Here is a 27,771-nt window from a genome sequence, read left to right as displayed (position 1 = left end):
GTGGACATATTTTGAAGCCACCATACTGAGTATTTATTTCCCAATGAGTGGTTTAGGAACCCTGGAAGTAGGTGAGATACTGTTGGGTGGTAGGGACACACATTTTTTCAAAAATTTTAATATTTCTGTGTTTTTCTTAGAGTGTATGAAAAAGTTTAAGCAGTTCAACTAACCCTTGGTTTCACTGACATGATTGCTTAGAATAAGGCTAGGTTTAAAAATGAAGTCAAGTGATGTTTTGGAAAGGGGGATACCATCCGCATTGTTATTACTGACTTTTTACTGGGATCTTAGAATTTATCTAACAAAATCTACATGTTTGCACTGATGTAATAAAGTTAGTAACCCTGTATCTATTTAAAAGTTAATTGAAAGCTGATTTAAGGGAAAATATGAAGAAGTCTGGATCTAGGTAGCTACTCAAAGGACCAGAGCTGTAGCGGATGAGAAGTTGTCAAAGTGTCTTTGGACCAGGGATTCCCAAGACCAGCCCTGTGCTGCAGACAGGTTCACCTGTGGGCTGGACCGGAAGGGCTGGAAGTTGAGGTCAGTGTAGGGAGGAGGGGACAGGCTGGCACTGACACTGCTTTGGGATGTTCCCAGCTCAAGACACAGGTGCAGATGCAAACGGAGAACCCGATATGGAACCAGATCCTGACCTTCCGGATTCAGGTATTGCTGTGCCATTACGCCCGCCCTCTTCCTCCTGCACCACAAACAGAAGGGGGTTTGGGTGTTTGTGGGGGGGTGTGGATGGAAGGTAGGGGCCACGAAGCACGGTGGGAGGGGGCAGGAACTCTGCCTGATAGGGAGCATGAGGAAGCCCAAGACATATTACAGAGAACCTTACTTGAAATGAATGGGGGGAATTTCCTGGCATTCCAGTGGTTAGGACTCTATGCTCCCACTGCTGAGGGCCTGGGTTCAATCCCTGGTAGGGGAACTAAGATCCCACAACAAGTGCTGCAAGGCCAAAAAAAAAGGAAACCAATAAATGACCCAGATGATTTCAGCTAATGATCAAGGAGGCTAGGTTAAAAAAAAAAAAGAAATGGGGTTTCCCTGGTGGCGCAGTGGTTGAGAGTCTGCCTGCCGATGCAGGGGACATGGGCTCGTGCCCCGGTCCAGGAAGATCCCACATGCCGCGGAGCGGCTGGGCCCGTGAGCCAGTGGCATCTGAGACCAGCTGGTCAGGGCCCCAGCAAGGCAGGCTGCAGGGGGCGTGCTGCTGAAATGGTCTGTGTCAGTTAGCAGTTCAAGGGCTCCCGGGCAGGAGGGGAATCAAGACAAGGAACTGGTAAAGGAGAGGAGACTTCCCAAGGATGGATGAACAGATAGTTCCACCATAAAATCAAGTTTGGAGGGTTTGGTACTTTGGAAGACCTGGATGCCCAATGACTCCCATCTCTCCACTTCCAGTGTCCTTCCTTAACCTGGGTGATCTCCTCGTAGCTTACTAACCAGATGCTCAGCTGGAAAGCCCTTTCTTTCTCTGCTCCCCCTGACCCTCGGCTTCCGTGGCAAGGGGAGAAGGAGAGGGGGGTGGAGAACTGAGGACCCCAGCCCACACCCCAGGAACTGCTGTGAGCAGAGAAGAGGCTCCAGCTGAGAGGATTTGGGGCCCACTCAGGCCTCACCCCCAACGGCTCTGTTTTATACGTGGATTTTTTGTTTTTATAACTGAGGGCAGAGCAAAGACTCAGAAGCTTGGGTTCCAATCCTGATTCTACCCCTTACTGTGCAATCTCAAGCAAGTCCCTCTCTGGGCCTCAGTCCCGCTCAGTAAATAGGGACAATCAGGTCTTACTGGCTTATGGCAGAGTGGGTAGGGGCTCTGCATATTACATGAGAACTTCAGTAACTCAGCCTCTCTGTGCCACAGTGTTCCTGTCTGAAAATGGGAATAATCATAGTTCCTGGCTTCTGGGGTTGTAGGTGGGGTGGGTCTCTCAGGTGATCCACGTAGACCATCCAGGACATGCTGGGGACAATAGAAACCTCCACAGAGTGGCAGCTATTATGATTTACTCTTTGAGGAGATAGATGTCCCGCTGTTTAAAGGTTAGGTGCTAGGGAATTCCCTGGTGGCCCAGTGGTTAGGACTCCATGCTCTCAGTGCTGAGGGCCCAGGTTCAATCCCTGGTCGGGGAACTAAGATCCCACAAGCTGCGGGGCACGGCCAAAAAAAAATTAAATTAAATTAAATAAATAAATAAAGGTTAACTGCTAAATGTGAGGAAGACATTCGAGGCCTACAACCTTCCCATGAGGCTTGGTAAAAACATGCCTCCAGACTGAAGGGCCGTGTGTGGACTGCGATCATGCAGCCCAAAGTAGTGTGGACTCGGGTCCACTAGGACCCAATTTATTTTAAAAAATCTATAAAATAAATTTTATACATTTATTTATTTGTTTTTATTTTTGACTGTGTTGGGTCTTCGTTGAGGTGCGTAGGCTTTTCATTTTCGTGGCTTCCCTTGTTGCAGAGCACAGGCTGTAGGCGCACAGGCTTCAGTAGTTGTGGCATGCGGGCTCAGTAATTGTGGCTCACGGGCTTAGATGCTCTGCGGCGTATGGGATCTTCCCAGACCAGGGCTCGAACCCATGTCCCCTGCATTGGCAGGTGGATTTTTAACCACTGCGCCACCAGGGAAGCCAGGTCCACTAGGGAACTTATGTAATGAGGGGCCATTTTAAGAATAAGAATACAAAATGATCATGGGACACAGTCCAAGGCCTTTCCCAGGCCCTTGCAAAGGGCCGATGCAGTGGGGGACCCACAGCCAAAGGTCCGTAAGCTCCCATGGTCAGTCCCACTGGGCTCACTGGTAACCGAGCCAGGCCTTGACCCAGACTCAGGACTTTCCCCCTGCTCCCAGTTTCAGCAAGGCCCAGGCCATCCGAGCAGGCACCCACTGCCCCTCTCGTTTGCCCCTTGCACCTGCCCTGCCTCTCTAGCTACATCAAGTTCAGAGTCTTGGACTGGTGAGCAACTGGGTGGAGACTGGAAAACATGCCAGGGAGGAAGAAATCAGAGCTGGGCCAGGGACTCAGCCTTCAGGGTGTGTTTCTCTCCAGCCCCAGGAACAAGTGCCATGATGAGATTGGGACGGTCAGCCTGTCCCTCAACCAGATCTCGTCCACTGGAGCAGAAATAGAAGGCAAGCAAGCCCCCGGCCTCACCTCCTGCACCTCCCCCACCCGGACCTGGGGACCCTTCTCACCCTCTCCCCTTGCAGGCATGTACTCTGGCTTCCTCCCCTGCTTTGGCCCCAGCTTCCTGACTCTCCGTGGGGGTAAAAAGGCCCCTTTCAGGATCAAGGAGGAAGATGCTGTAAGCTTCTCATGTCAGCTCTAGGGAACAGAGGAGGTAAAGCCAACCATGTGTAAGGCACCGGGGCCTGGGAAATGCCTGGGGAGGGCCAGGCCCTGGTTTCTGTCCACCACACTCCGGTAGAGGACGTGAAGGCTGTACATAAATGGCCATATAAATACGGGACATGTGCTGTGGCACAAGAAAGGAACAGATGCAGTGCTCTGGGCAGACACTGAGGAAGGGACATTGAGATGAGACCTCAGGTAAGAGTTTCGGCAGGTGGAAAGTCATGGGCAACAAAAGAAACAGCACAGGTAAATGTGGAAAAGCACTGGGTTATTCAAGACTGGTGGTAAATGCCAGAAAGCCAATTGGCAAAAGAAGGGAATGGGGCTGGGAAGGAATCTGCGTGAGGAAGAGCTGCAGAAACCAGGACCTCAATGCCACTCGGAGACTCCCACGCTCGCTCCATCTCTCATCTCTCCTGCTCTTTCCTGGGCCTCATTCATTCCTACTGCAGTCTTGCCTCCCTGCTGGGAAGAGGACCATAGAAGCCTCTACTAGGGAAGGCCAGGGAAGCATTCTAATTGGCCTTCCTAGGTCATGTGTGCTCCCCTTGGACCAATCACTGTTGCTGAGGAGGCGGGGCCTGTCCTGATTGGCCAGGCTGGGATAATTCCTTAGGTACCACGGTCCCCTCCAAGCGTGAGGGGTTTACCAGGAACAGGGCCCTTCAGGTGGGCCAGCAGGTAGAGCTGCATGAAGCGGAAGAGTGGACCTAAGGGTGTAGAAGATGGCTCAGGGCCCAGAGGTTTCCAGGCATGGCTGTGACTGGAGTCTCTGGAATTCCTCCCTGGGATTGTGGTCGGCCCTAGGTAGGAAGTTACAGGACAACCCTGTCCTCCCTACAGAGGTTTCAGGGGAGACTTCCCTGGTTGTTTTTTTTTTCTCTCATCCCTTTTCTCGCCGTTTTCCTTCCTGTCACACTAGACTATTCCCAGCATTGTTAAGGATGGTTTAGCTTATCGAGGCCGAGTCTTCCTGGAGTTAATCACCCACATCAAGTCCCGTCAAGATGCTAAGATGAAGGATCTCTCCCGAGATGTGATCAGCGTAGAGGTAACCACAGGAGTCAGGTAACCCAAGAAGAAGGAGCTCCTCTGCCTGCCCCTGGTCTGCTGTGGGTCCCGTTTCTGACATTGCAAGAGGCCCTGGCCAGCAGTGGAATGAGCTTTTTGGATGTGTGAGGATGTTTGGTCGATCCACCTGAGTCTTTGCTAAGCCCCTATGGGGGCTTCCTGCCGTGCCAATCCCAGGAGGATAGGGAACCCAGTAAAGACAAGGTTTCAGTTTAAGAGATGTGTAATCCAGTTAAGGAGAAATGATGTTCTAAGGAGCCTGCATTTCTTCCTGAAGGCCAAGGAGGGGCAGGAGGAACAGAGTCAGGAATAGACTGGAAGGGAGTAAATTGGGCCACCCACTTAGGAGAAATGGGGACACAGTTACAGGGGAGGAGCACTGGAGAGGAGGGAGCAGGTGCCAGAGACCCTTTGGAAACAACGATCAGAGCCACCGACCGACAGGACACTAAGAAGTGAGGCTGACTCCCCTTTTCTGCCTCAGGTGGCGAGGTGGGAAGGTGGGGGGGCGTACATCAACATGGGCTCCCCAAAGGAGGAACAGGTCTGGGAGAGATGACGAATCCCACCTTTGACGTGTGCTTGTGAGACACCCACGAAGACCAATCCCCAAGGCTGCTAGACAGCCGGATGTGTCATCAACACACATCCAAGGATCTATCCAAGGTTCTGGAGGAATTGCCCTGGGGAGTAGGTGGAGTGAAAGGAGAAGGGAGCTGAGGCTGGAGCCCAACAGGAAGCACAGCCTATGAGACTGGAGGAGGAGGAGGGTGACTCTGCAGAGAGACGGAGGGGGAGTCTGCAAAGCAGAGAACTGAGGCAGCCTCCCAAGGGGAGAGTTGCAGAAAGGAGCGATCAGCGATCTGAATGTGGCGGAGAGAAGGGCTGAGGACCCAAAAGTGTGCGCTGGTTATTAGGAAGACACCAGTAGCCTTGGGTCAGGAGAGAAGCCAGGCTGCCGTGGGCGGGAGGGAGAAGTTACAGAAGGTGCATAGAGGCGAGTGCATAGAAACTTGGCTGCAAAGTTGAAGGAGATAAGATCAGGTTACAGCTAAATAGTGGCTCAGACGGGAGAAGGAGGGTTATTTTTTAAGAGGGGGAGACTTGAGCTAGTGAACAGACTGGGAGAATGCATAAGCAGGGCAGAGGCTGACAGTGGAAATGAGAGAGGGTCTCACATGATGGATAGAGGACCTGAGCAGACGGACTCGCGGTGGGAGGACAGGGTTTGAGAAAAGCCAAGAGCAGATGTGTGTGTGTATGCATCCTCCACCACGCACCCCTGCCCACACTCGGTCTCAACCGATGGGGGGCATATAGGCAAAACGGAGAGGGGTGGGGGTGACCCAACTCAGAGTCTAGCCTGACCAGGGAGAAGACCCTCCTGCCTGATTTCAGGAAGAGAAGGAACCAGGGCTGGCTGGGTGGAGGGGGCCAGGTGATGGAAGTCCTGGGAGGAACTTCCCTTGATCAGCCAGGTGAGTGGGAGTCAAGGCAGGATTTTGAGAGGGGGCAGGGGTTCGGTGATGGTCTAGGTCACCCTGAATAGAAGCAAAGGTAGCTTTTGAAAGAAACTGGGCACCTCATGTTTGCCTCCCTGCCTGTCCCTATAGACTTGTTCATTCCTTGGCTTACACACTGGGGATGTGGTGGGTTATTGTTTTAGAAGCACCAGAACCACCAGAAGTATGGGCTGTGCGTCATCTTCCTTTCCTGTACCATGATGCCCAACTTTAAGGACCTGATCCAATTCGAGGTCAGCATTGGTCACTATGGAAACAAGATGGACCTGAGTTATAAGCCTCTCGTCTCCACCACACAGTACAGCCAAGTGATATATGATGGTAAGAGTCAGAGCCAACAGAAGAGCAGAGAGCAGCCAGTGCATGCCAGGCTCTGTGCTGGTCCTTTCAATGGTATTAGCTCACGGTACATTCATAGGCATTGTTAACCCACATTAGACGTGAGGAAAGTGAGCTTCAGGGAGGTGAAGTTACCTGCCAAACATTGCACAGCTCGCTGGTAGGTGGAGAACCTACAACAAGAACTGAAACTAGGTTTTGACTTCAAGTCCTTCTCTACACTACGTTCCACGCCACAGCTTCCCAACCTCATGTCTTTCCTACTACTCTGAACCTCCCCCATCCAGCCATGTGGCTACCATCCACGACTCACCTGCCCACCTTCCATCCATCTTGGAATCCACTTATCCACACATTCATCCATTCAACTACCACCCATCCACTAACCCAATCATCCAACCAACCACCCATCCACCCATCCATCCTTTCATCCAATGTATACTCATTGGACACTTCTATGGGGCACTATAAGTTTCTCGAAGTGCAGTCCCTAGGCCAGCCCCATCAGCATCACCTGGGAACTGATAGAAATGCATATTCTTGGCTTCACCCCACACCTACAGAAGCAGAAAACATAACAGCAATCTGTGTTTCAACAAGCCCTCCAGGTGACTGGGATGCATGCTAAAGTTTGAGAACTACTTCTCTAGAGGAACACAATCTCACTTTCATCTTTGTCAGCTTCACCCTCTCATTACCCATGGAGGGCTTCCCATGCATCCCCCTTGTCTGCCTGTTGTTTTTTTTTTTTTTTTTGCGCGCAGGCTCAGCGGCCATGGCTCACGGGCCCAGCCGCTCCACGGCATGTGGGATCTTCCCGGACCGGGGCACGAACCCTCGTCCCCTGCATCGGCAGGCGGACTCTCAACAACTGTGCCACCAGGGAAGCCCCTTAATGGTGTCTTTTGAAGTGCAAACATTTTCAATTGGCTGAAGTTCAATTTTTTTTTCTTTTATCGTGTCATATCTAAGAACTCTTTGCCCAACCCAGGATCATGAAGATTTTCTCCAATTTTTCCTTCTAAAATGTTTTAGTTTTAATTCTTACATTTATCTGTATAATTCATTTTGAATTAATTGGCATATGGGTATCCAATTTTTCAAGCACCATTTGTTAAAAGGACTATCCTTTTGCCATGTGAGTTTTTTTAAATTATATTTTTAAATATTCTGTTCCATTGTTCAGGTTTTCTACTTTGGGGTCTCCATTGATGGGCTTAATAATTCTCCTTGGTTTTCTTCTGTATCTGTCATTTTCTCCCTGATCCTTTTTGGCTCTTTATTTCCCTCTTATTTTGGTCGCTTTTCTTATTTCTGTGCCTCTCCCTGGATTGTCTGCAGAGTCTAATGTCCCTTGGGCTTCCTTTCATGTGGTCTTCCTTCCTGTGATGTTTTTGGTTTTTTTCTATTCGTTTTCTGAGTTTTGCCGGCTCACATGTCCTTGTCTGAGTCCCGAGTTCGTTCTGGGGGTGTATTTTTGCTGGCACGTTCTGCACTTCGCTCCCATCAAGCTGTGACTCTCTCTGTCTGTCTTGTTATTCATTCCACGCAGGTGACTTCTGCCACCCTTTAATACTTGCAGCTCCTAGGGCACTCACAGTTGCTTTTGGCAGCCCTTATGTGTATTTTGAGCCTGCAGATTATATCTGTCTCCTTGTTTTGCTGAAAATGGAGTTATTTTCCTTCTCCTTGTTGCTTTTGTATGCTCTCCAAGAGTAGAAGAAGAAAATTGCTGTCTTGTATCAGCACGCTCATATCTGAGAGCCCCAGTCATAGATCTCCGCTTATTTATCATTCCAGTGATTCACTCAGTGCCAGGGTCTGAAACTGGCATCTTTTCAACAATTCAGGATAATTATAAAATACTTTCTCTTTGAAAATTACCTCTTCCCCTTTTCTTTCCTAGCTCTCTCTCGAATTCACTCTATCCTCTGTGGAACTTCTCATTCTGTTCTGCACATTTAAAAATCTTTTGGGACTTCCCTGGTGGCGCAGTGGTTAAGAATCCACCTGCTAACTCAGGGGACACAGGTTCGAGCCCTGGTCCAGGAAGATCCCACATGCCGCAGAGCAACTTAGCCCATGCACCACAACTACTGAACCTGTGCTCTAGAGCCCGTGAGCCACAACTACTGAGCCCTAGTGCTACAACTACTGAAGCCCATGTGCCTAGAGCCCGTGCTCTGCAATAAGAGAAGCTACCACACTGAGAAGCCCATGCACCACAACGAAGAGTAGCCCCTGCTCACCGCAGCTAGAGAAAGCCCATGCGCAGCAACAAAGACCCAATGCAGCCAAGAAAGAGAAAGAAAGAAAGAAAGAAAGAAAGAAAGAAAGAAAGAAAGAAAGAAAGAAAGAAAGAAAGAAAAGAAAGCTACTAAATCTGGTCCATTTAATATGGACCATTAAAAAAAATCTTTCTTCCACGTTTTTCATCTCTCTGGGCTGCATTCTGCATAATTTCTTCTAGATTTTTCAGAAGAGGCCTTAGGTAATCAACAATTCTATTAAAAACTTCTGGCAGATCCCTCTCCCTCTCCCTCACTTCATCCTTCTCCATAACATTTTCCACCATTTGACACACTGTATTTTATGTATGTTGCCTTTTTTGCTCCCACTATTTTCTTAAATTCTTGAGTAAACTTTTGACTCAAGTATAACACATCTATGGAAGAGTACACAAACCAAAGCGTCCAGCTCAATGAATTATCGCAAGGCAAACATACCCACATAACAACATGCAGACCATGAAACAAAGTCCCAACATCCCAGAGGCCCCTTGAGCCCCTCAAGCCCCCCTCTACCAAGGGCTGCTATCCCTCTCCTAACTGCCAGTTGGTTTTGTCTGGTTTTTAACGTTATATAAAAGAAATCATATAGTATGTATTGTTTTGTTCCTGGCTTCTTTTGCTCATCATTTTATTTGTGAAATGCATTCACAAACCTAGATGCTGTTGGCTGTAGTTGTGGCTCATTTATTTTCACTGCTGTATAGTATTCCATTGTGCAAATGCTGTAATTTATTTATGCCTTCTACTGCTGAAGGAGATTTTGGTGGTTGCTAATTTTGGACTGTTATGAGTAGTGCTACTGTGAACACTTTTCTTTTGATAATGCTGTTCTATGCCTTCCTGTTGGTTGTATACCTAGGAGCAGAATTGCTGGGGTAGAGGGTATGTATATTGCTTCTTAGCTGCTCGTTTTCTTGGAACTTTATCTGTGGGAATCCTTTGGGACTTGACCCAAATTTCATGCTCCAGTGAGGATTTGTCTTTGCCTCCTCTAGTTACCTGGGACATTGCCAACCAGAGACTGCATCAAGTTTTCTCCAGACCGTGCAGGTGGCATGAGTGCAGAATGCAACCTGCATGAGGCCCCACTTGTGGTTACAAATTTTCAGGAAAATTCCTGCCCCTCTACCCGGAGCCACGCTGGAGATGGGCGAGTTTCCTTACTGTCTTCTTCCGTGTGGTGGATTCTTTCTCATTGATTGAGGGCTTAGGGTTTGCAGTGCCAGCTCTGCATAGCAGACTAGTTTGCTCAGGCTGCCATCAGAATGTACCGCAAATTGGGCGGCTTATAACAACACAAATGAGTTCTCTCACAGTTCTGGAGGCTAGGCGTCTGAAATCAAGGTGTTGGTGGGTTGCTTCCTTCTGATGGACCCGGGGGAGAATCTCTTCCACGCCTCTCTCCCAGCTCCTGCGTGTTGCCTGCCATCTTCGGTGCTCCTTGGCGTGTAGATGTATCACTGCATCTCTGCCTCCATCTCCACATGGCGTTCTGCCTCTGTCTCTGTGTCTCTACAGGCCTGTAATCTCTCTGTCCCTCTCCTCTGCTTATAAGGACACCAGTCATTATGGGTTAAGGGTCCAACCTAGTCCAGTACGATCTCGTCTTACCTAATTACAGCTGCAATGACCCTATTTCCAAATAAGGTCACATGCAAAGGTAGCAGGGATTGGGACTTCAACATAGTTTTATAGGGGATGCAATTCCACACATGGGGTGTCCTGTTAGACTGCCCACCCCGGGCAGTGCTCGGCTCTCTCTCCTGGGCCCTGGCAGTCGTCAAAGAGAAGAACCGGTTCTCCAAGATTTGCCAGAAACTCAGAGGAGAGAAGTCTGCTTTGCTTCCGCTTGCCTCACAGACTTTCTGCTTTTACTTTATTTTTGGTTTCTGTGGATTTCTTGCTTTTATCTCAACCCAGCAATACATCTCATAAAAAGAATTCCTTGGGAATTCCCTGGTGGTCCAGTGGTTAGGACTCTGTGCTTTCACTCTCATGGGCCTGGGTTCGATCCCTGGTCGGGGAACTAAAATCCCGCAAGCCACACAGTGTGGCCAAAAAAAAAAAAAAAAAGATTCCTTTATGCTTCACCTAGCTTTTCCCCCCTCTTTTCTTTTTTTAAATTTATTTATTTATTTTTTGGCCACAATGGGTCTTCGTTGAGGCACGCGGGCTTCTCATTGCGGTGGCTTCTCTTGTTTCAGAGCACGGGCTCTAGAGTGCATCCTCAGTAGTTGTGGCGCACGGGCTTAGCTGCTCCGCGGCATGTGGGATCTTCCCGGACCAGGGCTCGAATCCGTGTCCCCTGCATTGGCGGGCGGATTCTTTTTTTTTTGCTTCATCTGTTTTTGCTGAACCACCTTATCTTTTTTAGCATTTTTATTGGAGTATAATTGCTTTACAATGGTGTGTTAGTTTCTGCTTTATAACTAAGTGAATCAGTTATACATATACATATGTTCCCATATCTCTTCCCTCTTGCATCTCCCTCCCTCCCACCCTCCCTATCCCACCCCTCTAGGTGGTCACAAAGCACCGAGCTGATCTCCCTGTGCTATGCGGCTGCTTCCCACTAGCTATCTATTTTACATTTGGTAGCGTATATATGTCCGTGCCACTCTCTCACTTTGTCACAGCTTACCCTTCCCCCTCCCCGTATCCTCAAGTCCATTCTCTAGTAGGTCTGTGCCTTTATTCCCGTCTTGGCAGGCGGATTCTTAACCACTGCCCCACCAGGGAAGTCCCCTGCTCTTTTCAATAAGGATCATGGGGGCCTCCCTGGTGGCGCAAGTGGTTGAGAGTCCGCCTGCCGATGCAGGGGATACGGGTTCGTGCCCCGGTCTGGGAGGATCCCATATGCCGCGGAGCGGCTGGGCCCGTGAGCCATGGCCGCTGAGCCTGCGCGTCCGGAGCCTGCGCGTCCGGAGCCTGTGCTCCGCAACGGGGGAGGCCACAACAGTGAGAGGCCCGCATACCGCAAAAAAAATAAAAAATAAAAAAAAATAAGGATCATGGCCAGGAGGCCCAGCCTGCCAAGCCCATCACTGGCTTTTGTCCACGCTCGCTCCTCTGCATGGCAGGCCCTTCATGTCAGATGTCTGCCCACGTCAACCAAACCCTGGGGCTCCCGAACCCAGGACCCACTCCTCCTGTGCCTACCCACCACCCAGAAGGAAGACCCTACCTCAGGGCAGGCCCCTGGCCTTGACATCTTGCCTGAGTTAGGGGCACGGGCTCTGGAACTGAATGCCTGCGTTATACCACCTGGTTGTGCCACCACAGGAGAACTACTTCCCATCACTAGCCTGGGTTTTCCCACCTGTAAACTGGGGACTCTGTAAGGCTGTGTGACACTGAGCACAGGGAATGCTCCAGCCAGCCGGCTGTGCTCATCAAAGCGCATCCATCCTGGACTGGCCTGCAGCCCACCTTCCAGTAGGAGGGGTCCAGTGAGGATGCTTAGCAGATCCTAGAGGAATGAAGTAGCCCAAGAAAGGTCCTCTGAGGGGACACAGTGAGGGAACACTGTCCCTCAGACCTCCAGCCCCCACCCCCTGCTCGTGTCTCTGTGTCTCAGGGAACATCTACCATTATGTGCCCTGGTACAACACCAAGCCCGTTGTGGCCGTGACCTCCTACTGGGAGGACGTCAGCTTCCGCATGAACTGCCTCAACCTCCTCCAGTTCACTCGGGACCGCCTGGTGAGTGGGGTGGGGGTGGGGGATGGGGTGGTAGTACAGGGAAGGACCCGGGTCATTGATGGGAGACTTGGGAAAATGAATCGCAGTCTTAGGAACCCGGTCACTCAGCTCTCTCATGCAATCCACACCAACTGAGACGGACGTGCCAGACACAGGCACTGAAGTCACAACGATGGGTAGACACAGTCTTCGCCAGCAGGGAAGTCGGATATGCAAATAGGCGGTACGCAGTGCAGCAGGGCTGCGGTGGAGATGCAGGAGAACCATGGGGGCAGAGAGATTGGGGTGGGGGAGAGAGGAGAGTCAGAGGAGATGTTCAAAAAGGAGATGACATTGGGGCAGAGTCTTGCTGGGGGCAGTGGTGGGGTGCAGAGAAGGGAACGACGGGCAGACCCATGGTGATAGGAAGTTCGGGGGTGGTGGGGGCCTGGAGGTGACGTGGAAAGAAGGCCAGGGAAGCTGGGAAGGGTCCGATCACAAAAGGTCTTCGTGTCGGTTAAGGAAGGAAGCCGCAGAGCACTTGTAGGCAGGAGAGCCACCCGGTGCCCCCGCCTCAGATACGACTTTCTCGCACCGATAGAAAGGGAGCCCAGCGTCAGGGCTGGGCTCTGACCTCTTCACGGTCCCACCCTGTCCTGGCTCCTTCCCGCCACCCATTGGGAGGGTGGGTGGGAATCCTAGCCTTGCAGGGGCGTGTGACCGCTTCAGACTGACATCCCCAGGTTACCCCTCAAATGTCCCCAGTCCTGGCTGAAACCATCTTGGGCCAATCAACCCTGCAGCCTGTCCTGAGGGAGCCCCATGCTCACTTGCCACTTCTCTCCTGCTGGGCAGAAAGCCAATCTGGACACCCTGAAATCCATGAGGAATCCAAGGGACCCGGCTCTGCTTCCCCAGTGGGAGAAACTGCTGAGGGAGCTGATGGAGGACTGCAAGTAGGGGCGGTGGGCTCCTCACCCGGGGCTGGGGCTGAGCCAGATCAGGCTCACACAGGGTCTGGGGCGCAGACAGGACCCTACAGAACAGCCCTCACCACCACCCTTCCGCACCCCTGCCTCCGCAGGAAATATGAGCTCTGCGCAGATCTCTCCCCAAACCACAGAGCCGCCTCTCTCCCATTCAGGGACCCCCAAAATGGCCCTGACTTCCCCACCCATCACTGTTGCCCCCACACCCATGCCTGGTGCTCCCCCCAAACCAGCCTCCCCGTTGTCCAGACAAACCCTGCACGGTCCCGGCCCGCACCTTTTCCCCTGCCGCTCCTTCTATCCACAAGGCCCTCTTTGGGGTTCTGCCTGTTCTGCTCCTCCTGGCCCAGCAGCCCACTTGGCTCCTCCCCACTCCCGCCCGGGTTTGGTTGGCCCCTGTCTCACAGTTCACACCTCTGTCCACGAGGAGGTCCTGAGCACGGGCCTGGCACACTGCAGGGGCCGGGAGGATGGGAAGGGGAAGGGTGAGGGCCCAGGGGCCAGGACCGCAGTGAGTGGGCTTCCTAAGGAGGGTGGGCAGGGCTCCCCGGGTCAGGCCAGCAGGCGTGGGACAGGATCTTGGGTCTAGGAAGGGCACTGAGGCTGGGCAGGATGGTGAGCAAGGGACATGGTCAGCTCCCGCCCTCCCGGTCCTGGCCACAGGTACCCACTGCCCTGCATGACTGATCAGCCCAAAGCAACCGACCTGGACAAGAAGAGGTGGCAGCTCCGCAGCCTCCTTCTGCAGGAGCTGGCCCGGAAGGCCAAGAAGCCCAGCCCAGGGACATGGTGGCCACTGTAGAGGGCTGGCTGTACCGCCTTAATGCCATGCTCCCTGAGGTGGGTGCTGGACACTCCGGCCGGCAGCGGGCCTTGGAGCCGGCCACGTGGGCCTGACGCTCTCCCGCCTGGCAGCCCCAGATGAACCTCCCGGACGTGATGATCTGGCTGATGTCCCGGGAGCAGCGAGTGGCCTATGCACAGGTGCCCGCCCACACCATCCTGTTCTCCCGGACTGGAACCCGGCACTCCAGCAGGTTCTGTGGGAAGACACAGACCCTCTTCCTGCAGGTGGGGAGGCCAGAGGTCCTCAGGGGAGGAGAGGGCCCAGGACGTCCCAAGGGAGAAGCCCTGAACCCCCCCGCCCCGGGCAGCCCCCATGAGCCTCCCAAGGGCATGCCCACTTCCTCTCTGTCAGGCCCTTTACCAGGTGAAATAGGGTTTAAACAGTTCTCCAGAGGAAGGCGGGGGCCTGGGATCATCAGCATGTGGCCGACACCAAGTCCATGCCACCCATAAGTATTCCTCAAATTTGTCCCCTCCATCATCCTGATGCTTCACTTGGTCCTGTCCCTGTCCTGTCTCCCGTGGACCACGATTGGCTGCTATCTACATATTTAATACCTATAAGGTTTGGGTGCCAGCCCCTCATATCAGACACAATCCATAAATAAGGCTGACTGACCACAAGTCCCCTGCCCTGAAGATGGCCCTGTGCTTCCAGCCCTCCCCCTGGGAGGCAGGTGGGGGACACTGCCTCCGTCTCGGAGACGTCCCTGGCTCCCCACTGCCCTTTCCGCCATGGTGGAAGGGCCCACCTGAGTCCTTCTCATCCTGCAAGAATCACTGAGACTTGAATCCTGGCTCTACCACTCACTGGCTTGTGCGAGCCGGAGCCAACTCCTGACCATGTCTGGCCTCAGCCTGCTCCTCTGTGAAATGGGCCTGGCGATAATGATGCCTGCCTTGTGGTGGTGTGTGAGGATCAGAGCACTTAGCACGTTGCCTGGCGCATAGCAAGCATCATTGTCAATGGCACCATCAGCACCAGTCCTCCCTGGAGCATTCCCAGGTTCCCCAGCGGCACTGACCCTCTCCCCCGGCAACCCGTACCAGCCTCTGTTATGGCCATCACCCAGCTCAGTGTGAGGCCCCTGCTCCCAGGGCTCAGGGTGAAGGGGCTGGTGTGTGTGCCCCTCCCTCACCTGCACCCCTGCCCATGGGGGCCTGCACCCCCGTGGTTGTTGACCTGCCTCTGGCTCAGTACCCAGAGGGTGAAGGAAAGGACACGCTCCCGGCCCAGCTCCGGGTCTGCATGTGGCTCGGCAACGTGACCGACAGCAAGGATCTGCAGCTGCTCCGCCAGGGCGAAGTGGTCGTGTCCGCGGAGACGGTGAGCCGGGCCCCGGGTGGGGCCGGCGGGAGGGTGACCCGGCAACAGCCCAGCTCCGAAGGTGGAGAAGAACATCACTGGCAGAATCTGAGAACCGTGAAAGGGGCTTGGGAGAGGTGGCAGAAACTAAAGATGTCCCCTGTTGACAAGCCATAGGCTGTGGTGACAGGAGGGCAGCTGAATGGTCCCCTGGGGCTGGTCACTCTCACCCAGACGGAGGTTTATTGGGAGTTTCTCAATGTGTGTGAGGTGAGCAAGGCTCCGACTGCTTGCAGGGGGGTCTCGTCCATCATCAGCTTGACAGCCCGGGACCCCTGCCGACCCCAGCTGGGTCCTGCAGGCCAGCCTGGTGGTCCCGGGGAGGGGGCGGCCTGGGACAGTCAGAGGAGCCGGAAATGAGGCATGTTCCCTTAGAACTGTAAACCCAGGAGGTGTGTGAGCAGCCGGCCAGAGGCCGCTCTGCAATCAGAGGAGGGGAGGACGTGGCTCAGGCGAAGGTCCTGAGAACAGAAGAGAAATAAGTTTTGAGTTTCGGGCTTTTTAACTTACTTTGTCAAAACGTTTTCATGGTTCCTAAGTTGCATGTTGTGGATAGACTGTAGAACTTGGAGGTGCTGAGACAGAGAGGGATTTAGGATGAGTGTGTGCCCAGAAGGGGAATGTGGAAGAAAGGTCCAGAGGCAGCAAAGACGGGGCAGTGGTGGAGCAGGACCAGGTTCCCCAGGGTCAGCAGTGACACAGGGCGGACAGGTCACGTCGCAGGCACCACCAGGCTCTAACACAGGCATCCACCCCCCTCCACTCCTCGAGAGCTGAGCCGCCTGGGGTAGAGGTGACCTTTGAGCCTCAGTCTCCTCACCTGTGAAATGGGAGTGTGCAGCTGAAAGGGGATAGTTCATGTAATGCCCTTGGCATGGGCCCAGCCACAGTGAGCACTTGATGAGTGGCAGCTGTCTGTGCTGATTGACGGCAGGGGCAGTGCCGTCCCGTTATAAGCGACAACGCAGCTCCTGCCCCTGGGCAGGTGCCACATGGCCCTCTGCCTGACTACCACATTTCTGGGAGGTGCCTCCAGCCCAGAGTGGGGGGCCTAGGGCCGGTGCTGGGTATGCTGGGGGTGGCAGCAGGCACTGATGGACTCCCCTCCCCCCGTACGAGAACCAGGCCAAGCATAAGGACCAGTGGGGACAGGAGTGGCTGCAGCACTGCCCCAGCTTCTCGGACGTCATGGGGCACAAGGCCCTCCCCAAGGAGAATTTCAAGGAGCCCCATGGATGGCACTGGCAGGGGCCATGGACAGGGGAACCTCAGCGGAGGTAAGGCTGGGATGCGGGACCCGGAGCCTGTGTGCCCCTGGACAGGCAGCCCAGAGAGGCGGGCACACAGCCACTGCAGCCTGGTCCCGGGGGCTGGGGTGCATAGGACAGGGGGACCTGCCCACCACCCTACCCTGCATGCCAGGCCCCGCTGCCCAGCCTTGCCCAGAGCAGGTGGGGCTGCCAGGTACGGCAGCGCTCAGCCAACAGAGGAGGACCCCAGGGGCCTGTTAGCTCAGGGAGATACGCTGGGAACTTGGGGTCTCACTGCCCCCAGGCTCCTCCTGGACACAGACATCAACAAGAGCCAGGTGCTGGAGGAGGTGTACGAGAACTAGCACCGGGACGCCACGGGGGCGTGGGTGCCTGCCGCCATCCCCAACACAGATGCGGTGAGCAGGGGGTGCGGGGGGGCAAGCGATTCAACCAGGGGGGCACCTTGGAAGCTGGGGTGTCTGAGTGGAAAGAGCACTGGATCAGGCATTGCCATCTGAGCCCTGCTCCCTGGTGTGACCTTGGGTGAGCGCTGATGGGGTTTGTATCCCAAGGTGGTGGGGAGAGGTCCCCTAAATGGGACTGGAAGAACGACAGAGTGGGCACCTTTCCTTCCCCCTTCCGAAGGTGGCGCTTTTACCCAGAATTCAGTAAGGAACTGAACTTTGAATTTTGTTTCGTTTTTTCTGGCTGCACCGTACGGCATGCGGGATCTTATTTCCCCAACCAGGGATCGAACCTGGGCCTCCAGCCATGGAAGCACGGAGCCCTAACCACTGGACCACAGGGGAATTCCGATCTTTTTTTTTTTTTTTTTTTTTTTTTTTTCTGTACACGGCTTCTCACTTTGTGGTCTTTCCCGTTGCGGAGCACAGGCTCCAGACGCGCAGGCTCAGCGGCCATGGCTCACGGGCCCAGCTGCTCCGTGGCATGTGGGATCTTCCTGGACCGGGGCACGAACCCGTGTCCCCTGCATCAGCAGGTGGACTCTCAACCACTGCGCCACCAGGGAAGCCCAGGAGCTTTTATTTTAGAGGAGTATATTCAGAAAGTGCTCCAGCGGGACCTGATTCGCAGGGCACATCGCATTGATCCTAGAGTTGTCAGAATCCCAGGAGGAGCCAGACCCCTGCCAGCCTGGCCTCCATGTTTTGTGAACTTCCCCTTCCCTCCAGGGCAATGAGAGCTTGTGGGGACGGAGCATGTGGTCACCGGTGGTCTGGCTGGATGTCCAAAACCGGATCCTGCCCCCTATGAGGTGGCACCCCCTTGTAAAAGGGTTGGAGGAGGAAGAGGGCGAGATCTTGGCGTCCTGTGAGCTGATCCTCGAGACTGAGGTGCCGGGAGAGAGGGCCCAGCTGGGAGTGTGGTGCTCAGTGTGCTCACCCTGCCCCACTCCCCTGCCACGTTTCCACAGCCAGCGGCCCCCAACCGCAGCCCCTCAGCAAAGTCCTGGGGCCCAGGAACAAGAACACTGGGCTGGGAGGTGCCAGCCTGCCCAACCTCTCCCTAACTCCCCTGCCAGCCTCTGCCCATAGGGCTCCGGGGCTGCCACAGTTGAGCCTCTTAGGGTCCTGCTTGCATGAGTGGGGGGGACAGTAGGACCAGCCCAACAGGGCCTCAGGCTCCCTGCTCTCCCACATCATCCCTTCAGAGTCTCAGACAGCAGCTGCCAATCTTAAGTGTTCCCTGGAAGAATGGGATCTACATCCTGCCCAAGAGCATCCAGCCCAAGCTAAGGAAATGGCTACTGAGGTGATGCAACGTGGAGCAGGGCGGGTGGGCAGAGCGCAAGCCACCCCCAGAGCAGTCGAGCACCACGGTGCGCTCTCTGCTGACCCTCTTGGTCCTCCTGCCTACCTGCTCCAAAGCTTGGACCCCGAGAAGATACCATGTGAGAGATGGAGGGAGACAGGAGAGAAATGAAGTTCTGATAGAACATTTAGAAGTATTTTAATGCAAACCTCTGCAGTGGGTCGTAAGGGCTTTAGCATTCATTACCTACCAGATGTAAGCCTCATGAGGGCCCTGTGCAAAAAGTAGGGACGACCTTCGAGACGGAAATTCAGGCTCTGAGAAGCAACACATCCACGCACAGTGACACACGGGCTCAGTGGCAGCGCCAGAGTTTAGGCCCAGCCCTGCCCGACTCCAAATGCCAGGATGTTTCTCTGAAACCTCTTCTGAAAGTAGCATGGAGGCCCCCAGGTCAGAACCTACGTGCCCTGCCACAAACCTGGCAAAGACCGGAAGATGGTCAGGTCCTCCCGGCACTGGAGCCAAGATCAGACCACCTGGTTGGTTTCCACTCTGGCCCTGAGGCGGCCCAATGAGTAGGGTGTGGACAGCTCCTGGGGTACCCAGTGTTTGTCTGATGAGGGTGAGATCCCAGGGTGCTGGCTCGCTGACTGGCCGTGGAGTCCTGTGGGATCCAGGTCAGCCACGAGCTGGACGGCACCGAGGTGCCCAAGAACCCTGGGGCACTCCAGCTGCTGCGGGCCTGGGAGGCAGCCGGCAGCGGGAAGTCAGCCCTGAGAGAGATGATTAGAGGCCAGACGGGCAGCAGGGGAGGAAGGGCAATACCTAATGGGCACCTCCCTCGTGGAGGAGCAACAACAGCGTCCAGGCCTGGAGGACTCATCCCTCACAGGACAGGAGGCCTGGCTGAGCCTTCAGACTCTGCCTTCACCCAGCCTCATGCCCTGGCCCTGCAGGCCCCCTGGGGCCCCACTGCTCCCAGGCCAGGACCCCATCAGAGGGGCCGCCTGCCCCTTTCCCCACCCTCCCTCTCTGTTCTGGCGGATGCTGGTCTGGAGCCTTCAGAACATGAAGCGGGTGCGTTCGCCCCAGCTCCTGGTGGAATGCTGGGAAGAGTTCGTGCAGACAGAGCCCATCAGGGACTTCCAGACCAATCCCAACTTCACCCAGTCAGCCCTCTTCCTCACGCTGGTGAGAAGGCGTTGGGCCAGGGCTGGGGCAGCCCCGGCTCGTGGGAAGCCTCACGCTCTGGCCTCTCCTTGCGGCTGCAGTACGTGCCTACGGATGAGGCCTTCGCGCTGCCCCTGGTGCTAAAGGTGGTGGACAACCAGGACTTCGGCCAGGAGACCGTGGTGGGTCAGGCCAACGCTGACTCCCTACAGCCCTACTTCTGTGACCCCTGGGCTGAGGACTACATGCCCCCACGGCCTCCAAGTACGGCCCTTTCTCCTTGCCCCTCCCCAGACCTCACCAACAAGCTGGCACTGGGACTGGCCAAGGCCCGGGCTGTCCTGCCGGGTTGGTGGCCCTCCCCACCCCCACTTCTCCCTTCTCCTGAGACTCATGACTGCGCTTTCTCCACACAGTGCTGTCCGTGAAGAAGTACCAGGAGGTGAGTAAAGGGCTGGAGGCCCCGTGCCATTTAGAGGAAACAGCCCTTGTGCCTGAGGAGGGTACAGATTAAACAGGGTTCCGATATCCACGCCCCCAGCGTGAGGCCTGCTTGTTCACGAGAGCTCGAAAGCAGTGATCTCAACCTGGACTGCACATCAGAGATGCCCGAGACTTTTTAAAATCCTGAGGGACTTCCCTGGCGGCCCAGTAGTTAAGACTCCGCGCTTCCACTGCAGGGGGGATGGGTTCGATCCCTGGCCGGGGAGCTAAGACCCCACGTACTGCACAGCCCGCCCACCCCCCAAAAAAATGGCTTCTGACCAGTTGCTGGGAGTAGGAACCAGAAGCAGCAATTATTTTATTCAAGCCCAAACCACCTACGCCCCACCCCCGCCCCAGGTGATTCCAGTGTTTCCGAAGTTCAGAACTGCTGCTCTAGAGCAGCACCTGTCAACCTCGAATGCACAGGAATCCTTTGGCAGCTTGAGCAGAAGCAGGTTCAGCTTCAGGAGGCCTAGGGTGGGGCTTGAGGCTCTGAACGTCTGAGCCCTTCCAGAGTTAAGTGTGGAGCCGGGGGCAATGAGAACCAAGCACTAACCTGACCCTCCTTCTCAGCCCCAGTCCTATGTCTGAGGATCCCTGAATTAAAAAGCCTCTGTGAATGGCAAGGGAGCCAGGGAAGGAAGCCGTGGCCTCGAACCCCTTCTGATCTCGGAAGTCAGGGGCGGTGGGCGGACTGGGCGGCCAGGCCTTGCCTTGCTCACCCACAATCATTTTTCAGCTCCTAGGTTACCTTTATGAAAAGTTCTGGCTCAAGTCCAGCAAAGCTGAGGTGATGTAGGCTCAGCCCCGGGGGATAAGGAACAAGTCCAGGCAGCTCAGGGAGGTGGCGCAGCAGGACTCCGGGCAGAGGAAGGCCACTGTGCCTTCTCCCCGAGGGCCAAAATGCCCCTCCTCCTCACTGCCAGGATGAATACGATCAGGAAGTGGACTGGTGGAGCAAGCTGTTCTGGGCCACAGGAGATGCTCCCCAGTACCTAAAGTACAAGTACAAAGAGTATCACACCCTGAAGGTTTGCAGGCCCCTACGAGGGGAGACTGATGAAGGATGGAGAAAATCTGCGGGGAGAGGCCAACAAACCCAGCCCCGAGTCCTTGGGGAACCACCAAGTCGGGGGGTGGCTTCCTCGTCTTTTCACAAGACTCCTGGTCACGCCGCCACAGGCCACACCCTTTCAGGAACCAGGGCTGCCCACCAGCAGCAGCTCTGCTGACCCCGGGGCAGATTCTCTGGGGCGAGACCTGGGTGGCCCCTCAACCCCCTGATCCTAGGAATGGTCCCCTCAAGCCCTGGCCAGCTCCCCCCAACAGCCGGGTCCCACACGCCCTCCCACAGGTATATGACTGCGAGCTGGAGGCCGTGCCAGCCTTCCAAGGCCTGCAGGACTTCTGCCAGACCTTCAAACTCTACCAAGAATGGCCCAAGCTGGACAGCCCTGTGGTAGGGGAGTTCAAGGTGCGTGTCCCAGCCCTGCCTAGCTGCACCTGTCACCTCGTGCCCCTTCTGTCCAGGGAAGACTCTGATAGGAGCGCTGGTTCTATACGCTCGGCATGAGGATGGGGCATGGAGGGCTTGACTGTCTTGGGAGTGGGGGGCAGAGGCTGACCCCTGCAGGGACTCAGGCCCAACGCAGGAAGGGCGAGGGCTTCTCAGTCCCAGCTCGGGCCTGTGTTGCTCTCGGAGGCCCGAGAGCCTTCAAAAACAAGTGCAGACCCCGAGGGATGGGTGGGGGTGGAACAAGACCTCCCTTCAGCGGAAAACACCACCGCGGTCCCCGCAGAGCATCTCTGTGGCACGTGCCCCTACCCGTCCTCACGGGCTGCGTCCCTGCCATCCTCAACACAACCCACTCTCCTGACCTTGGACCAGGGGCACCTCCTGGAGGGCTCTACTGAGCCAGGCCAGAGGCCAATACCTTCCCTCCCCAACACACACACAGGGCCAATTCTGGGTCTACCTTTTTCCTGAGAATCCAGAAGCCCCCAAGCCCCCTCGCCAGTTCCTGCCTTGGCCTAAGAAAGAGGACTTTCCTCAGCAGTGCTTGGTGCGGGTGTACGTGGTGCGAGCAGTCAACCGGCAGCCCCAAGACACCAATGGCCTGGTAACGAGCAGCCCTGAACCGCAGCACTCATCTTCCCCAGCCCCCCCAGCCCGGGCACCCCCTCCCCTCACCCTACACCCCAGCATCCCAGAGCTCCCTCAGGCTGACACCCAGACTGCCAGCTTCCCACAGGCCCCGTCTGGTACAAGGGGCTCCTTTCTGCCCCACTCCCACCCTCCCTGACCAACCTGGGCTGACTCTCCATTTCCTGTCCTTATCTCACGTCTGTCTGAACCCCAGTGTGACCCTTACATGATCCTGAAACTGGGAGAGACAAAGCTTGGCGAGCGGGACAAGTACCAGCCCAACACTCTGAACCCCATCTTTGGCGTGCGAGATGCCCCAACGCACCCAGTCCCACATCCCCGCTGTGCCGGAAGCAGTTCCAGGAGGCAGAGAACTCTCACATTCCTTTCTAGCCTCCACGTTCCTAGCACAGTGTCCAGCAGACGGATGATGCATCGATGGGCAGCCCAGCTCTCCCCTCCCCCCTCAAACACTTTGCCTGGGAAGGGAGCTCAGAGTCCCACCCCCCAGGCCTGTCAAAAGTTGCTCCCAGCCACGACTGAGGGATGGCTATTGGCGGACAAGAGCCATCCCAGGCTCCGCTCTCCAAATTCACCAGGGCCAAACGGGGGCTAGAGCACGGACACGTGTGGTTGGGATGCTGGAGAGGGAGCTGTGTAGATAACATGGTCCTCGGTCTCTGTGTCTCCAACACCCTCACCCAAGGATGTTTGAAATGAGCTGCACCATCCCCCTGGAGAAGGACCTAGAGATCCAGCTGTATGACTTTGACCTATTTTCACCCGATGATAAGATTGGAACTACAGTCATCGACCTTGAAAACCGACTCCTGTCCAGCTTTGGAGCTCGTTGTGGGCTCTCCAAATCCTACTGCCAGTAAGCGTGGACCTGAACCAGAGCAAGGGAGCACGGGGTGGGTGGAAGAGTAGGCCCATGGCTCCCCTCGAAGATGCCTGCATCCCAGGCTGGGGAACCAGGGCCCGTACCCGTCTGCACCCCTGCTCCCAGCACTGGTCAGCCTGCAGCTCGAAGCAGAGGCTTCTCCAGTACCCAGATCTCCCCACCCTTTCCCCACAGGTCAGGGCCCTTCAGGTGGCGGGATCACATGCCCCCAAGCCTGCTCTTGAACACCACGCCAAGCAGAAAGGACTGCCTCCGCCTCTGTTCAGCCCTGAGGATGACTCTGTGTTTTACAATGGGAAAAAATTCAGACTGCAAAGCTTTGGTGAGAAGCACAGCACACCGCCAGAAAGCACAGAGCTGGGCCTCTGCGACAAGTGGGGCTACAGGATGGAGGAGCTGCCAGAGGGCACCCCGCCTCCCTTCTCTCCTGTAACGGATAACCCAGTCCATTGCCCAGGCTGAGGGTGGAGAAGGGGCCTACGTGGGAGACGGGAAGGCTAATGACCTCGTGATCCCCTCCTTCCATCCCCCTCCAATCTAGAGCTCAAGCCCCCTACTGCTCATTTTGGGATCTAAGAAAGAACGCCTTGCGCTGTACCTCCTGCACACCCAGGGACTGGTACCTGAGCACGTGGAGACCCGCACACTGTACAGCAACGGCCAGCCGGGCATCGACCAGGTATGAGACTGGAGGGGCTGGATCAGGAGGTGGGGAAGCCCACCCATCCAGGACAAGAGGGGAGGGAGAGGCTGGGCACCCACAGGTGTACATGAAAAGAAGACAGGCACGTTCTGCGCATGTTAATAAGCAGGAAGTCGCAGCGGTGTCTCTTAGAATGGAGACGTTCAGAGCTGGGAAAGTCACCGACGAGAAACCGAGGCCCCGTGTCAGCTGTGGAAGTGTTTCGGGGCCTTCCCCGCCAGTGCCAGCACTGCATTAGTCTCTCCTGAGGGAGGTACGGAGGCAGCGCCTGGGGTCAGAGTGCAGGCATCACAGCCCCGGCTCGGCTGTTCAGTGCAGGCTGTGTTTTCTCCGCAGCAAGGAACCCCCAACGGGAGGACTAAAAATCCCCACAGGCACCCCAATTATCCCCTACCCTCCAGCCACCAGAACGGCTCACCTCCTTCTCCACACCTCTCAAGCTGATAGCACATTCTAGATACAAAGTTCTCTACGGAGCACTTTTTTTTTTTTTTTTTTTTCTGTACGCGGGCCTCTCACTGCTGTGGCCTCTCCCGTTGCGGAGCACAGGCTCCGCGGCCATGGCTCGCGGGCCCAGCCGCTCCGCGGCATGTGGGATCTTCCGGGATCGGGGCACGAACCCGTGTCCCCTGCATCGGCAGGCGGACTCTCAACCACTGCGCCACCAGGGAAGCCCTCTACGGAGCACTTTTTAAAACCATCCTCATTAAACCTGTTTTCTCATTAAATGGGGCCAATTTCAGAAGAATAAAACTCGGTCACATGGTTTGAAGGGATCTATCTTCCACTGTTGGTAGTTCTACCCTCTTAACTCTCTGTCTCCCCTTTTCTTACCAGCTTCAACCCTTCTTTCCTAGACCTCTGTGCTTTGTGGACAGCTTGACATCCTTAGGATGTGGTTCCACAACATAAAATGACCTGGAGATCACCTAGTTTACTCTTACTCAGGGCCACTAAGGTGGCTAATAACTGCAGCCCCAATCCCATTCTGGAGCCCCATCCAGAGAGGCTGTCCAGCAGGGCCTATTAAATGGCATCAACCCTCCAGACCCCAGTTACACATGACATCCGTGCGCCACAGCCATCAGCCTCGTAGCCGTCGTATGCTCCCAGCCTTACTGCACTATTCTCCCAGCCAAAAAAAGAAACAAGTGGAAGCTGATGGGTGGTGTGCTGACTTCCGGTCTGAAGTCCATCCCACCTCCCAGATGCCTCGATACCCCACCACTCGGTGTTGGAAACACAGCCTCAGCAGACCTAGAAGCTGAGACAGGGCGCCCCACCCCGACCAGGATGCTGAGATTGGGGGCTGGCCAACCCCAGCCAGCTAATCCACCTCCACTCTAGGGAAAGGTGCAAATGTGGGTGGACATCTTCCCCAAGCAGCTTGGGCCTCCTGGCCCCCCATTCAACATTAGGCCCAGAAAGCCTAGGTGAGTGACACCCATCTCCAGAGCAACTGCACCACTCAGTGTGGCCTTCCCAGCGTGCGGAGCACCAGTGGGCTCCAACACTGAGTCACGGTGATTCTTTTCCTCTGTTGGGAATCTGCGGAGCCTCCTTTCCCTGTGGTCCCCCAAACGCAGCATGACTTGGGTGGGCACAGAGGGCAGCCTCCCAGGCCTCTTCCCTCACCGAGGCTGCAGCTGGGGAGCTATTCCTCAGCAAAGCCTCAGAGAACAGTGGCTACAGGTATGAGCTGCGCTGCATTATCTGGAAAACTGCCCACGTGGACCTGAAGGAAAACAGTTTAAGTACCGAGAAGATGAGCGACATCTATGTCAAAGGGTGAGGGAGAGGAGCGGGGCTCCGTCAGAGTGCCCTCAGACTCGCCCAGTTCTGTCTCTCCATTTCCACCCATGCCTGGCGTCTACTGGGCAGCCCTCCTCCCAGGGCTCCAGCTAGGGGTGGGGACGATCCAAGTGAACCCCAGGTGAGTGGACTTTGGCCCCAGGTGGTTATTCGGGCTGGAGAAGGACATGCAGAAGACAGATGTCCACTACCACTCCCTGACGGGGGAGGGCATCTTCAACTGGCGGTTCATCTTCACCTTGGACTACCTGGCAGCAGAGCAAGCGTGCGTCTTGAGTCAGAAGGTAACAGGCCCAGGAGCGGGATGCACTCCTCCCCCTCCCCTCAGAGCCTGCGAGCTGCACCAAGACACTTGGAATGTGGCCTTGGGTGGAACCACTCCCCACTCCCCCCGCCCCCTCCCCGACTTTTTCCTCCTCCTCAATGGTCCATCACTGCTGGGTGATGGGTGGCTAAGTGGCCATAGGAACTCTCAGAGGAGACAGGCCGGAAATACACTCTCCTGCCATCCTCCAGGACTACATATGGAGCCTGGACCCCACGGTGATGAAGTTCCCAGCCCGGCTCATCATCCAGATCTGGGACAATAACATCATCTCCGCGGATGACTTCCTAGGTGAGACCCTGGCACAGGGCCCGTGACCACAGGACAGGGAGCTCCTTTTTGCTGATGGCCTTTCTCTGGGCTCAGGGGTCCTGGAGCTGGATTTGTCTGACATGCCCCTCCCGGCCCGGCACGCCAAGCTATGCTCCATCAGGATGATGGATGCTGACCCCAAGAGGCCTCACTTCCTCCAGTACAAGCACTGCTCCCTCTTTAAGATGAAGACTGTAAGCGGCTGGTGGCCTTGCCAGGCCCTCGATGGTGGCAAATGGTGCTTGTCGGTAGGAGCTGGGGAAGGTGCCTATCACCTAGGAACAGGGCTGACTACTGTGCTGCATAACTTGGCTCTGACAGACTCTGGGGGCCTGAGCTAAATCCCTTTCCCTCTCTGGACCCTGGGAAGAGGCCTTTAAAACTATCCTTGCTCCTGCCATCTGAGCTCAGCTCCCACCACCCATGGTGTTTCTAGGGTAAAATGAAGATGACCCTGGAGATTCTGACAGAGAAGGAAGCCTTAATCAAGGCAGCAGGAAGAGGCCAGTCGGAACCCAACCAATACCCTACACTCCATCCTCCCCTGTAAGGGTCCTGCAGGGCAAAGGCACCAAGTCTCTTCCTCGTTCACAAAGCTGAGCTGCTGGGCCTAGCAGTCTGTATGGGGGTGGTGACCGGGGAAGGAGGCTGACAAGTAAAGAGGGATAATTATCCCCCCCACCTCCCCACTCCGGCTCAATCGGGGAGAACAGCTGGGGAGGGGGGAGGGCTGAAGCAGCAGTTGCTTTTTTAAAATGAAAGACCTTTGCTCTGGGTTACCTGACCTGAAGTTTCCCTCTGCCCTCCACTCTGCCATCTCTGCTCCTGCACAGACGCACCCATACCTTGCTCACGTGGCTCCGGTCACCCATTGCAAGGTTCATCCATGTTTTCTGGAAACGCTACCGCTTCAAGATCATAGCCATCTCAATCATACTGCTTATGGGGCTTCTACTGTTCAACTTTATCTATTCAGCTCCAGTGAGTGACAACCCTGGAGACAGGGGAAAAGGCACAGCTGCTCTCGGGATGACCCAAGAGAGAGCCCTCAGGTTGCTACTTCAGGCTAACTGTTACCTATTCTCTCTAGAACTATTTGGCCATGAGCTGGGTCAAGCCTGAACTTCGGCTGAATGCTCCCGTTCAAATATACGCCAATATCATCAATTCACTAAATACCAGCAACGCCAACTCTTCCAACCTCCCCATTCCCTGTCAGAACCTGAAATCTGCAACAGGCCATAAGCTGAAACTCCTCCAGGGACACATAAAGCACCTGCGAGCTATTTTCCCAGAACTTCCAGCCCCACCAGACTAATTCCCCCGTGTCTGCCGGGCTTTTCTCCTGCCCATCCACAGCACTACCCTTGGGCTTCCTACCAGTTCCTTGTTTC

At 55.2% G+C, this 27,771-nt stretch overlaps 1 protein-coding gene across 1 annotated transcript in view; it reads left to right on the top strand.

Annotated features, from left to right (window-relative positions):
* FER1L5 (fer-1 like family member 5) overlaps nt 1–27,695 on the top strand; it is a 45,539-nt gene extending 17,844 nt beyond the window's left edge. Inside the window, 37 exon segments of the mRNA XM_060116979.1 lie at nt 604–672; nt 2,942–2,985; nt 3,079–3,161; nt 3,240–3,334; nt 4,307–4,435; nt 6,122–6,299; nt 12,186–12,310; nt 13,145–13,245; nt 13,942–14,045; nt 14,048–14,118; nt 14,194–14,349; nt 15,323–15,449; nt 16,602–16,767; nt 17,045–17,159; nt 17,937–18,113; nt 18,428–18,518; nt 19,565–19,710; nt 19,791–19,953; nt 20,106–20,131; nt 20,915–20,965; nt 21,102–21,206; nt 21,530–21,649; nt 22,134–22,295; nt 22,536–22,627; nt 23,028–23,198; nt 23,400–23,437; nt 23,440–23,547; nt 23,767–23,788; nt 23,790–23,904; nt 25,276–25,361; nt 25,621–25,716; nt 25,883–26,024; nt 26,257–26,356; nt 26,432–26,625; nt 26,814–26,923; nt 27,211–27,358; nt 27,468–27,695. Of these exon segments, the coding sequence (XP_059972962.1) occupies nt 604–672; nt 2,942–2,985; nt 3,079–3,161; nt 3,240–3,334; nt 4,307–4,435; nt 6,122–6,299; nt 12,186–12,310; nt 13,145–13,245; nt 13,942–14,045; nt 14,048–14,118; nt 14,194–14,349; nt 15,323–15,449; nt 16,602–16,767; nt 17,045–17,159; nt 17,937–18,113; nt 18,428–18,518; nt 19,565–19,710; nt 19,791–19,953; nt 20,106–20,131; nt 20,915–20,965; nt 21,102–21,206; nt 21,530–21,649; nt 22,134–22,295; nt 22,536–22,627; nt 23,028–23,198; nt 23,400–23,437; nt 23,440–23,547; nt 23,767–23,788; nt 23,790–23,904; nt 25,276–25,361; nt 25,621–25,716; nt 25,883–26,024; nt 26,257–26,356; nt 26,432–26,625; nt 26,814–26,923; nt 27,211–27,358; nt 27,468–27,695 (4,254 nt within the window).
* The last annotated feature ends 76 nt before the right edge of the window (nt 27,696–27,771 follow it).

Source organism: Mesoplodon densirostris, chromosome 14, assembly GCF_025265405.1.
Source record: "Mesoplodon densirostris isolate mMesDen1 chromosome 14, mMesDen1 primary haplotype, whole genome shotgun sequence".
Taxonomy (NCBI): Eukaryota; Metazoa; Chordata; class Mammalia; order Artiodactyla; family Ziphiidae; genus Mesoplodon; species Mesoplodon densirostris.
Note: the sequence above shows the minus strand (reverse complement) of the source record. Positions and strands in the feature narration are given on the sequence as shown.